This window comes from Macaca fascicularis, chromosome 7 (genome assembly GCF_037993035.2).
Source record: "Macaca fascicularis isolate 582-1 chromosome 7, T2T-MFA8v1.1".
In the NCBI taxonomy this organism is placed as follows: Eukaryota; Metazoa; Chordata; class Mammalia; order Primates; family Cercopithecidae; genus Macaca; species Macaca fascicularis.
Genome location: NC_088381.1, coordinates 159,592,772 through 159,606,275, shown reverse-complemented (window position 1 = coordinate 159,606,275; position 13,504 = coordinate 159,592,772). Strand labels below are relative to the sequence as shown.

Here is a 13,504-nt window from a genome sequence, read left to right as displayed (position 1 = left end):
CTCCATTTTCTTCCCCTGCCATTGAATTATAGAAATTGGGTCAGTTGTACTATAGAATTTCCAACATTCCAGATTTTTCTGTTTGCTTCCTTGTATCTTAACCTTTGCCATTAGACCTCTGTATTTCCTTTAGTAGTGGAACTCTGCTTAGATTCAGGGTCAATGTGTTTGACAAAAGTAATAAAAATACGCTATTCTTAAGGGCTACAGAGTATGGGGACAGGACAAAATGACTGCTACCAGAACCTACTATATCACTACGGTTATTAGTATTTCTACATTTTTAAAGTTCCAAAAATACTTCAGAATTGTAAATAGAATTTATTGAATTGTATTGCTGTTTAATATTGTTCAAAGATCAAGTACATTTACTGTGCATGTATTTTTAAAATCTAGCAAAAATCTAGATAAAAATCTATCTTTATGAAATACAGTGATTACTAAGTGAATTTCATTTTCAAAATGTACACCAATCAGGCTAAGTGTGGTGGCTCATATCTGTGTTCCCAACACTTTGGAAGGCCAAAGCAGGTGGATCACTTGAGGCCAGGAGTTCAAGACCAGCCTAGGCAACACAGCGAGACCCCGTCTCTACAAAAAATTTAGAAAAAGTTTTTTTAGTTATTTGAACAGCATGGTGAATATAGTTAATAATAGAGTATTGTACATTTCAAAATTGCTAAGAGTAAATTTCAGATTTCAAAAGCTATGTGTGGTGGCACACATCTGTAGTCCTAGCTACTCAAGAAGCTGAGGTGAGAGGATCGCTTGAGCCCAGGAGTTCAAGCCTGAAGTAAGCTATAATAGTGCCACTGTACTCCAGTCTGGGTGACAGAGCAAGATCTTGTCTCTAAAGAAAAAGAAAGAACGAGAGAAAGAAAGAAAGAAAGAAAGAAAGAAAGAAAGAAAGAAAGAAAGAAAGAAAGAGTAAACAGAAAACAATCAAAGTTGTTTTATTCATATCATCAAACCAAATATTCAGGGGCTCATCAGTGAATGAGGAAGCCTCAACGAGATGAGTTGGATGTAATAATGGCATTTATTTAATAAGTCTTTTTAAAATATTTTAAAATAAATTTTGTTGTGTATATTTAAGGAATACAATGTGTTGTTATAAGACACATATATGTAGTAAAACGATTACCATTGTGGAATAAATACCTCACATGGGCACCTATTTTTCCCCAATGTGGTAAAAGCAGCTATAATCTGCTGATTCAGCAAAAATACTTAAGTACTGAATATAATACACTATTATTAACTATAGTCCTCATGTTCCTTTTTTTTTTTTTTTTTGAGAGGGCTAGCTCTGTCACCGAGTCTGGAGTGCAGTGGTGTTATCTCGGCTCACTGCAACCTTCACCTCTCAGGCTCAAGCAGTTCTCCTGCCTCAGCCGCCCAAGCAGCTGGGAATACAGGCATATGCTACCATGTCCGTCTGATTTTTGTACTTTTAGTAGAGGTGGGGTTTCACCGTGTTGTCCAGACCGGTCTTGAACTCCTGACCTCAGGTGATCCGCCCACCTCGGCTTCCCAAAGTGCTGGGATTACAGGCGTGAGCCACTGTGCCCAGCTGGTCCTCAGGTTCCTAGCTTATTTCCAAATGCTTCCCAAAACCAATTAGATTGTAATATATTTCTTCCTGGAAAAGAATATGTCTTCTATTGTGATTTATTCTCAAACAGATCTTTATGGTCAAATATTTTTCTACTTCTGTCATGTCTTTTTCTATTTCTTCTTTTTCTATATTTTTTAGTTTTCTATATTCTTCACTATATTAGTTTGCTATAGCTGCCACAACAAAATACCACTGACTTGGTGGCTTGGTGACTCAAACAATGGAAATTTATTTTCTTACAGTTCTAGTGGTTACAAGTTCAAGATCAAGATATCAGCAGGGTTGGTTTCCTCTGCAGCCCCTCTACTTGGCTTGTGTGTGGCCATCTTCTTGTGTCCTCATATGGTTGCCCCTCAGTTTCTGTGTTGTCTATATCCTAATCTCCTCTCCTTTTTTTTTCTTTTTCTTTTTTTTTTTTTTTTTGAGACGGAATCTCGCTCTGTCCCCCAGGCTGGAGTGCAGTGGCGCGATCTTGGCTCACTGCAAGCTCCGTCTCCTGGGTTCAGGCTATTCTCCTGCCTCAGCCTCCCGAGTAGCTGGGACTACAGGCGCCCACCACCGCGCCTGGATAATTTTTTGTATTTTTTAGTAGAGACAGGGTTTCACCGGGTTAGCCAGGATGGTCTCGATCTCCTGACCTCGTGATCCGCCCATCTCGGCCTCCCAAAGTGCTGGGATTACAGGCTTGAGCCACCGCGCCTGGCCAATCTCCTCTTCTTATAAGATGACACCAGTGACATTGGATTGGGGCCCACCCAAATGACCTCATTTTACCTTAATTACCTCCTTAAAGGCCCTATCTCCAAATACAGCCACATTCTGAGATCCTGGAGGTTGGGGTTTCAACGTGTGGTTTTTGGTTGGACACAGTTCGGTCCGTAACAGTTACTTTAAATAACCTTCATTTATTTGGTTATTTCCAGGGTTCAACTTCAGTGGCATTTATTATGTGGTCAGCCTCTGCTGAGTGCTTTGTTACAACCATGGTGCCAACACTGAAAAGCAGCTGTAGTTATCTCAGATCTATGCATCACATTCCTAGCAAATTTATCCCGTCTGAAGACTGGATTAGTGGAGTTCATAAAGACAGTCAAGGTTTTAACCTCATCAAAACTTTGCCGGTAAAAAAAATCTAAGTATATTGGTTTAAGAAGCAATGCTGTGTGACTTTTGTGTGATTGCCTACCCATTCAGTTTCAGCATTTCTTTTGTGAGTGGCTCAAAACACTTCACAGTTATTTTTTAATCCTCATGTCATTTTGAGGATGTGATGATGATTTCCAAACTGTAAAAGCTTTCTGAAACAATTATTTTTCCTGGTAACTTAGTGTCATTATTATTATCATTTTACACTTTATATGTTGGTGTGACCTTTGGCTTTTGTGATATATTCAACTATTTTCCCTTACATTGACTTGTCCTAAGCTGATACAATCAGCCTTTGAACAATAGGTTTGAACTGCATAGGTCCACTTACATGCGGATTTTTTTCAAGAAATATATTGGACTTTTTTTGGAATTTTGTGACAATTGAAAAAATTCACAGACAAACCTCATAGCTTAAAAATGTAGAAAAAATTGGCCAGGCACGGTGGCTCATGCCTGTAATTCCAGCACTTTGGGAGGCCAAGGCGGGCAGATCACTTGAGGTCAGGAGATCGAGACCAGCCTGACCAACATGGAGAAACCCCATCTCTACAAAAACTACAAAAATTAGCCCAGCATGGCGGCATGCGCCTGTAATCCCAGCTACTCGGGAGGTTGAGCCCTGGAGACAGGGGTTGCAGTGAGCGGAGATGGTGCCACTGCACTCCAGCCTGGGCAACAGAGCACAGAGCATGACTCTGTCTCAAAAATAAACACATACATTTTTAAAAAGAAACATCTAAAAAATGAATAAAAAGTTGGATATGTCATGAATGCATAAATTATATATAGATACTAGTCTATTTTATCACTTACTATCATATACTATGCACAAAAAGTTAAAATTTATCAAAACTTACACACACAAACACAGATCCTACATGGAGCCGGAGAAATGTAAGCAAACGTAAAGATACAGTATGAAATCATAACTGCATACAATCAGCTGTAGTACACACTGTACTACTGTAATAATTTTGTGGCCACTTCCTGGTGCTACTTGGGTGAACTCAAATGTTGCCAGTATTCCTTTAAAATGCCCTGAGAGGCTATTCATCTGCACGTGAGCAGTTCACCTAGCCAGTAAATTGCAAATCACAATAAAAAGTGATCTCTCGTGTCTCTAATGTACTTTTCATCGGGTAACACCGTAAACCTTAAATAACACCATGGGTCCCATATGAAGTGCCACCAGTGATGCTGAAGGTACTCCCAAGAGGCAGAGAAAAGTCATGACATAAAAAAAAAAGAAAAAAAAAGCTGAATTTCTTGAAGTACACTGTAGATTGAGGTTCTTCAGCTGCAGTTTCCCTGGATTTCAGACAGACAATTCACCTTATAAACAGATGATGTAAAGTTATACTATCCGTAAATACAGAATAGTACTATAAATGCATTTTCATTTTTTTCTCTAGCTCACTTTATTGTAAGAATACAGTATATAATACATACTACATACAAAATATATATTAATTGACTTTATATTACCAGTAAGGCTTCAGGTCAACAGTAGGCTATTAATGGTTAAGTTTTGGGGTAGTCAAAAGTTATATGTGAATTTTTGACCATGCAGGAGGTCTGTACCCCTAACCCCTGTGTTGTTCAACTATATATCTACCCATTTCAATGTAATAATTTTAACTTTTGCCTTATCAGAATTTATGACTCTTTTTAAACATAAAATGTTGCTCTTTGTCAACTAACTTATTACTTATAATTTTCTTTGTGACAAAAAGCAAATAACCAAACTTGAAGAATTATTTACTAACTATGATACATCACTGAGACTCTTTGATAAAGTGTTTAAACTTTATTGCATTGACTTTATGGCAGTTTTTTCACTTATTTACAAGTTATATTACCATGGGTTAAAATTGTTGAAATTCCAGAAAATGAGGGGTAGAAAAGTTGGGGGAGAAATTTACTTTAATACCTGTAGCTAAAAATGGAATTTTTGCATTGATTTGTTTTCTAGAAAATCAAGATCTATAAATTAAAGACTTCATAATAATGAATTATATATTTTCTTTGTTTAATCACTTGCAGATAAACTACAGGCCTCCATCTAATATGGGAATTGCTATTCCACTCACAGATAATTTTTATCATGCAGATCCTAGCAAACCCATACCAAGAAACCTGTTTCACTTGTCAAAGGTAAATAACTTTTTTACAAATAAACTAGCATTTATTTGAATTCAGGAAATCATTCAGTAAAATTATATATATAGCTGTGAGTGTTAAATGAGAAGGTGCAGCTGTTATTATCATGATTACTACTCTGTTCCTCCTCCTTCTACTTTAGCCCCTCCTCTTACAGCTATTTCTGAATACAGTTTTGGAGTCAAGGAGTCTAAATGGACTCTTTCCCCCTTGACTCTCCCTGACTCCCCTTTGGATTTCATTGATGGGGTTAGAGCATCTTTTCTCAAATGAAAGGAGCCCCCAGCTCTTCAGCTCTGTGAACGGAATGATGTCCAGGAGGGAAGAAAACTGCCTGCTCCAATGCAGGCACATTTAAACTCCTGCTAAGATTCTGCCTAGAAAATAACCAACTCCCAGCAGCACCCTGCCTCTCTAAAGATGGAATGGGGGAGGGAGGGAGGGAGACAAGGGAGGAGCCTTTAGGTTCAGAGGAAAAGTGCAGCGTGGGGCAGCTTCTCAAGGAGACCACATGGATGCCTGTGGAATCTCTCCAGAAAAATGCACCCACCTGCCCATACACATGCACAGACAGTCATATTCATTCATACACATGTGCACGTACGTGAATACATAAAATTGGTGTTTCTTTAGCTCAAAACTCTCCACTGTCTTCCCATCTCATTCAGAGTGAAAACTAAATTCTTGCAATGGTTTATAAAGTCCTCCTTGGACTTTGGCCTTGGCGTTACATCTGACCTGATTTTCCCAGCTTGATCTGCTCTAGCCATGCTGGCCTCATTGCTATTTCTCCAATATGCTGTGCATATTTCCACCCCATGGCCTTCACAGTTGCAGAAAATCCCTCTGTGTGGAATGCTCTTCTGCCTGATACCACATGGCTGACTCTTCAGGTGCTTTTCCTGAAGTCACCATCATAGTAAGCCTTTCTCTGACCACTCTATTTAGAATCATAACCCCCATCTCCACTGTCTCCCCTCCTTCCCTGCCTTATTTTTCTCCATATCACTTACTACGGTTTTACATATTTTACTCACTTATTTTACTTCTCATCTTTCTGACCCCTTGAGAAGGTAAGCTGATAAGGCAGAGGTTTTTATCTATTTCTTCTCTACTATATCCCCAGTGCCCAGAACAGTGACAGACTGGGAGAATGCTTTAAAATTTTGAAATATACTAATGCACATTCACCACCATGCACACACACGCAGTTAGGAAGTGAACAGACTTCTAGTGAAATCTTGGGTTTCAGGTTAAGAAGCTCTGCTCCAGGCAGTGATTAACTATGATACTGAGTTCTTCTCCACGTCCAGTTTCTCCCAAAGACAAACCTTGATGTGTCACTAGAACCACCTCCTCTACTGAAATATGACTGTACTATATTTACATGGAAATCCTTCATTTCCCAGGTTTTTTCCCCAGGATTTTCTTGTGAGTTAAATAGGGAATGTATGTACACCTAATGATTACTACCCCCTCTTTTATGCATCCAACAAGTGTTAATTTCAGCATTTCCAGTGTTATCAGGCACTATCCAGACATTTTCTGAAGATACAGCAATGCACAAGATAAGCATGGTAGCTTCATGGACTCTACTAGGTGAGAATTTGTATATCTTAAGCAAAAAGACATGCAAATTAAATAGCGTCATCGAGTGCAGGGCTTCTGAACAGTACAGCCCTGCATATCCTGAACCAGAATTATTCAAAAATATTTTTTGTTTTGTTTAGTTTTGAGATGGAATCTAGCTCTGTCGCCCAGGCTGGAGTGCAGTGGCACGATCTCAGCTCACTGCAACCTCCGCCTCCTGGGTTCAAGTGATTCTCCTGCCTCAGCCTCCTGAGTAGCTGGGATTACAGGCGTGTGCCACCAAGCACAGCCAATGTTTGCATTTTAGTAGAGACGGGGTTTTGCCATGTTGACCAGGCTGGTCTCAAACTCCTGACCTCATGTGATCCATTTGCCTCGGTTTCTCAAAGTGCTGGGATTACAAACATGAGCCACTGCACCCACCCCAAAAATATTTCTACAAGGCATCTTTCTGAATCTCATAGCTACTGCATCAGAAACTATGAGGTACCGTCCTGAAATCTGCATTTTGTTTGTTTGTTTGTGACGGAGTCTTGCTCTGTCACCCAGGCTGGAGTGCAGTGGCGCAATCTTGGCTCACTGCAACCTCCGCATCCCGGATTCGAGCAATTCTCCTGCCTCAGCCTCCCAAGCAGCTGGGATTACAGGCACCCACCACCACACCCAGCTAATTTTTGTATTTTTAGTAGAGACTAATGTGTGTGTGAACTCTATGAAGGGAAGTGTAGTGGCCTTTTGTGTACTCAAGCTGCACAATTGATTGATATAAAAATGCAAAAGGAACTCAGGTCATTTTGAAATTAAGATTAATTTTTTTGTTTAACTTTAAAGCTAGTTCCCCTAACTTTATATATTTTTTGGGGAAAAAAATACCTAAAAACCTCAGCCTATAAAGACTCTCACAAATGCCAAAGATTTTCAAGGAAATTCATATTGTATATTTCAAAAATGATTTATCAATGTGATCTACCAAAAAAATTTATTTTTCCCCTTTAGGAAGATATTATTATCCTCTAATGTGAGAATCAGATCCCTAGATTCTATTTCTACCTGTACTATTAAACTTAACCTTGAACCTGAGCTTGGTTGTTTCTGTGCCTTAGTGTCTCTACTCATAAACAATTTCCTACAAAAATTGTGTAAACACCAACCAAAATTTACCATATGTATTCATTCTCTTGCCATAAAGATCACTTCTTCATTTACATTTGGCTCTCACCCTCTAAAAATTTGTGGTTTGGAGAGTAACTGAAAACACGATTTTAAGAAACATGTTTTCCTCACAAAATATATTGTAATGTGATTTTCCTATCTTGTATTCCTGCAGAAAATTAGAGAAAATGTGTATTGTCTTGTGCCATTTTGCAACATGACTTTCTCAGGAAAAAGATCACTTTCAAAGGCAATACTTTCTTAAATAATTCAAGATGGTGTGAGGACCTATCTTATTAGTTTAGTGCTTGTTAATCATTTGTGAATTACTTCTTGTTTAAAGGAAGTATCAAAAAATTTTAAGATTCTAAATGGAATACATGAATCAAGTAAGCCTTAGAATAGAAGCCTCACATAAAGTTGTCATTTGCAGTTGATAATTAACATAGGTGTTTTATTCTCTCAACTCCTTAGTACCAGAGCCAAATACCATTTAGTTCTCAGAAATCTTATCAATATTGTTCTGTTTACCTACTTATTATAAATCTGCTAATAACCACTTGAATCAGGCAAATACACCAAAGGCAAAGTTTATATCTTTTTTTAGCTGTGAATTTTTCATGACCGTTTTAGTCTTGCAGATAGCAGGGCAGTCCCTTGGGGCAAGGATTTACTCTGGGAGGCATCAGTCATCCCCTTTGAGAGCCTTCTTTCCCCACTTTGGAAGATCTTTTTACAATGTTAAAGTATACTAGTTGTGAGAACAGGCAGGATTTGCAGGTTGCTTTACCAGCACGAATCTCATTTTTCTGGCTTAAAATCTGAGACTGTGAAATTATTCCATAGGAAAGTGAATGTTATTTTGCAGAATTAGCGTCTTACATAAAAGTGTTTGTTGAAGTGTCTTTAAAATTGCTATCCTGAGCAAAACTGTTTGGTTGCTAAAAATGCTTATTTTTCTGTATTTGTTTACACATTAAATTCTTACAAAACAAAAACAAACAAACAAACAAAAATTTTCTTTATAAATTACCCAGTCTCAGGTATTTCTTTATAGCAGTATGAGAATGGACTAATACAGAAGATATATAAACAGCCAACAAGCCCATGAAAAGATACTCAACATCTTAGTCATTAGAAATATACAAATCAAAATCACTTGAGCTATCCCTTCATAGTCATTAGAATAGCTATAATAATTGCTTTTTTAATGAAAATAATTGTTGGCGAGAATGTGGAGAATCTGAAACTCTCATGTATTTATGGCAGGAATGCAAAATGGTGCAGCTGTTATGGATATCAGTTTGGTGCTTCTTCAAAAAGTCAAAACAGAATTACTGTATGACCCAGCCATTTTACTCCTAGATATATCCAAAAGAATTGAAAACATATGTTCAAACAAAAACTTCATAGCAGCATTATTCATAATAGCCGAAAGTGGAAACAATCAGATGCACATTAACTGATGAATGGATAAACAAAATGTGCTATATCCATTCACTGGTGTCAAAGGAAAATATCTTGGGCCCCCAGAATCACTAAGGAAAACTCAAGTTGGGAACTGCTTAGGGCAAACCTGCCTCCTTTTCTATTCAAAGTCACTCCTCTGCTCACTGAGATAGATTCATATCTGATTTGCCTCCTTTGGAAAGGCTAATCAGAAACTCAAAAGAATGTAACCATTTGTGTATCACCATTCTGTGACCTGGAAGCTCCCTCCCCACTTGAGTTTTGTGCCTTTGCTTTAAGTTGTCCTCCCCTTCCAGACTGAACCAATGTACTTCTTACATATATTGATTGACATTTCATGTCTCCCTAAACGTATAAAACCAAGCTTCACCCTGACCACCTTGGGCACATGTCGTCAGGACTTTCTGAGGCTGTGTCACGGGCACATCCTCAACTTTGGCAAAATAAACTTTCTAAATTAACTGAGACCTTTCTTAGATTTTCTAGGTTCACATTTTGGTAACCACGAAGGGATTCTGAGTGGAGATGCCCCTGACCTTTGACAAATCTCCTATTGGTGCTTGGTACCAGCTTGAGCTAAGTTTATGACTCAAACCAATAGGACAATTTGCTGAGGTCTGAGAGCACGCCCTCTAGTGAATCCCTGATATCCCAAAACTTGGTCAAGATCTAAAGTTTATTTTGCTGTACAACTCCTCTTTTTTTGGAGTTTTACTTGCTTCCTACGGAAGGCAAGTTTTTCCTGCTTCGATGACAATGGAAGGCAGGTAACTCTTTTATGGAGTTTGAGCTTACTTTCAACAGGGAAGATGAGGTTTTTTTCCCCCTGCTTCTAGGATGGTAGAGAGTAGTCTACAGCCTGAGACCCGTCAGTAGGTCAGAAACTGGTTTAGGATTCTGTCTTGCAGTTTCCTTTTAAATGACTAAAGTTAGCATTTAACAACAGCTGGTGTTCATTTCTGCTTACATTTAGAGTGCTCTGATACTTAGACAGAAATCGTATAATTTCTGTATAAATCATGTAATTTCAGCTTTATACAGAAATCATATAATTTGTGTGATAATTGTTAGTTTAGCAGCATTTTGTCCTAGCTGAAATATAGTAATAAGATTTTCAACAAAATTTTTTAAAGGAGCTCAATGGTTAAAAGTTAGCTTAATTAAAGGGCTAACATCCAAGATGTGTGCGTTTATGTGTATATGAGTGCATGTTTGTATTTGAAAGGCCTTCGTGTTTTGGGGTTTTTTGTTTATTTTTCTCTCCTAAGACCTTGTCCTTTTTTTGAGCAAAAGTTTTCTTTTTCTTTTTCTTCTCAGTCGACTGAATTCCATTTTCACCTGAATTTTTTTTTTTTTTTTTTTTTTTTTTTTACTAAAATAGTTTGCAACAGAGGCTGCTCTTGGGTGTTTTTTGTTTGTTTGTTTTTTGAGACAGAGTCTCCCTCTGTCACTCAGGCTGGAGTGCAGTGGCACGATCTCTGCTCACTGCAACCTCCGCCTCCCAGGTTCACGCCATTCTCCTGCCTCAGCCTCCTGAGTAGCTGGGACTACAGGTGCCCGCAACCACGCGCGGCTAATTTTTTGTATTTTTTTAGTAGAGACAGGGTTTCACCATGTTAACCAGGATGGTCTTGATCTTCTGACCTCATGATCCGCCCACCTCAGCCTCCCAAAGTGCTGGGATTACAGGCGTGAGCCACCACGCCCAGCCTACTTTTGGGTTTTTAAGAAAGAGTAAGTTTAATTTGGCTCAAAGAAAAATAAAAGTGTCTCCCTCTAGCACCACCAGATGTTTTCTCTCTGTACTTTATGATGTAAATTTTGCTACTTGGTTTTCACCTGAGTTGTTTCCTTTAATGTGCAAACTTAAGGCTATTTAGCTGACAACTGCCTAGGGTTGTGAAACATGTTAACAAGAATCTGAAAGTCTAAGATAGGAAAAAAAGGTAAGGGGGATTTTGTAAATTTATAAAACGTACTTGCATCGGCATGCCTAATACATTTTTATATGTATTGTATTTAGGTGTTGTGTACAGAATGTTTCACTACTAAAATATATAAAAGCTCTAATTAATTGGCTTACAAAAATAAAAGCACTTAAATAAGACACTGAAAAAGCAAAGACTAGTCAAATGCTTTTTCAAGTTTATATAACTTAAGTAAAATCTATAATAAATAGCTAGCTTTAAAATTATTGGTAAAGTAATATTAGAAATGTCTTAAGAATTGCCCAGCATACATTTTTGTTTGCATTTATTAATCACGCAGTTTCATACTTATCCCTGCCAAATACTAAAAGATGTCAAAATTTGGCATAGGGGTTACAAAACTATAAACCTAGCCCAAAATAGAATGACCTTTGCTTGTATAATTTTAAATAAATAAAACATTGATATGGGTTTAATGAAAATAGGTGCATCTTGAATTTAGTAAGATTACCATAACTTCTAATCCTGTGGCTTTAGGCAGTCTGATCCACAGACAATAAGGAGGTTTGTTTTGGGAAAGGACTGTTATCATCTTTGTTTCAAAGCTAAACTATAAACTAAGTTCATTCCAAAGTTAGTTCATCCTATGCCCAGGAATGAACAAGTACAGCTTGCAGGTTAAGAGCAGTGTGGAATCAGTTAGGTCAAATCTTTTTTTTTTTTTTTTTTTGAGACAGTCTTGCTCTGTTACCCAGGCTGGAGTGCCAGTGGCACAATCTTGGCTCACTGCAAGCTCTACCTCCCAGGTTCATGCCATTCTCCTGCCTCAGCCTCCCAAGTAACTGGGACTACAGGTGCCCGCCACCACACCTGGCTAATTTTTTGTATTTTTAGTAGAGACGAGGCTTCACCATGTTAGCCACAATGGTCTCGATTTCCTGACCTTGTGACCTTGTGATCTGCCCACCTCGGCCTCCCAAGGTACTGGGATTATAGGCGTGAGCCACCACACCCAGCCAGTCAAATCTTTTCTCACTGTCTCAGTTATAATTTTGCAATGGCAGTTTCATAACTTTAAATCATGACTGTCACAGTTTTCATAAATAATCTAGGTAAATAATTAAAACAATTAGGTAAATGTAATGGGATAAATACTTATAGACAAACTGGTCACAATTTAGAATATAAAGTTAAACTAAATAATAGCTATTTCATTATTTGGGTATTTTCCAATAAATATATATTGTTTTTTTTTTGTTTGTTTGTTTGTTTTTTTGAGACAGAGTCTCGCTGTGTCTCCCAGGCCGGAGTGCAGTGGCGTGATCTCGGCTCACTGCAAGCTCCGCCTCCCGGGTTCACGCCATTGTCCTGCCTCAGCCTCCCAAGTAGCTGAGACTACAGGTGCCCGCCACCACGCCCGGCTAGTTTTTTGTATTTTTAGTAGAGACGGGGTTTCACCATGTTAGCCAGGATAGTCTCGATCTCCTGACCTCGTGATCCACCCGCCTCGGCTTCCCAAAGTGCTGGGATTACAGGCTTGAGCCACCGCGCCCGGCCAATAAATATATATTGTAAGAAAACATTCTTACTAAAGAAAAAAAGTGTCCTTTTAAAAAAAGTGAACAAGTTTTGTCTAATTCAAAGCTTAGTTAAAGCTTATATACAAAACAATGTGAAAGGAGCCAGGAATAAAAAAAGATGTAAAGAAAGTTATAAAAATAAAGAGGTTTTTTTTTTAGGTAAAAAAGCTTAAAGAGAAATAATTTTATATAAGAAAGAATCTTGTGTGGTAAATTTAGTCCTAAAAATAAAATAACTGGTTGTTTAAAAAGGAGGGAGTTTCAGAACAAATCAGAAAGTACAACCATGTCATGAATAGTCAGTATAAGTCACAACAAGAGGATTTATACATTTAAAAAAAAAAACTTTTATAGAATCAAGTTGTCATATTATTATTTTTGGTTTGCTTAGGAAAAAGAACTGAGACAAATTTTTGCCCCTCAGTTTCTGTGTTGTCTATATCCTAATCTCCTCTCCTTTTTTTTTTTTTTTTTTTTTTTTTTTTTGAGACAGAGTCTTGCTCTGTCGCCAAGGCTGGAGTGCAGTGGCCGGATCTCGGCTCACTGCAAGCTCTGCCTCCCAGGTTCCCGCCATTCTCCTGCCTCAGCCTCCCGAGTAGCTGGGACTACAGGTGCCTGCCCCTCGCCCGGCTAGTTTTTTGTATTTTTTAGTAGAGACGGGGTTTCACCGTGTTAGCCAGGATGGTCTTGATCTCCTGACCTCGTGATCCGCCTGTCTCGGCCTCCCAAAGTGCTGGGATTACAGGCTTGAGCCACCGTGCCCGGCCAACAAATTTTTAAATTAATGTTATTACATCCATGTGTCTTCCTGTATGTGCTTTTAAAGTCCTTGTAACATTGAGTTACAGGGCTTTAAC

At 38.3% G+C, this 13,504-nt stretch overlaps 1 protein-coding gene across 1 annotated transcript in view; it reads left to right on the top strand.

The window, feature by feature from the left end:
- Nucleotides 1-13,504, top strand: part of CATSPERB (cation channel sperm associated auxiliary subunit beta) — a 152,580-nt gene that overhangs the window by 121,335 nt on the left and 17,741 nt on the right. Inside the window, 2 exon segments of the mRNA XM_045396737.3 lie at nucleotides 2,542-2,739; nucleotides 4,811-4,921. Of these exon segments, the coding sequence (XP_045252672.3) occupies nucleotides 2,542-2,739; nucleotides 4,811-4,921 (309 nt within the window).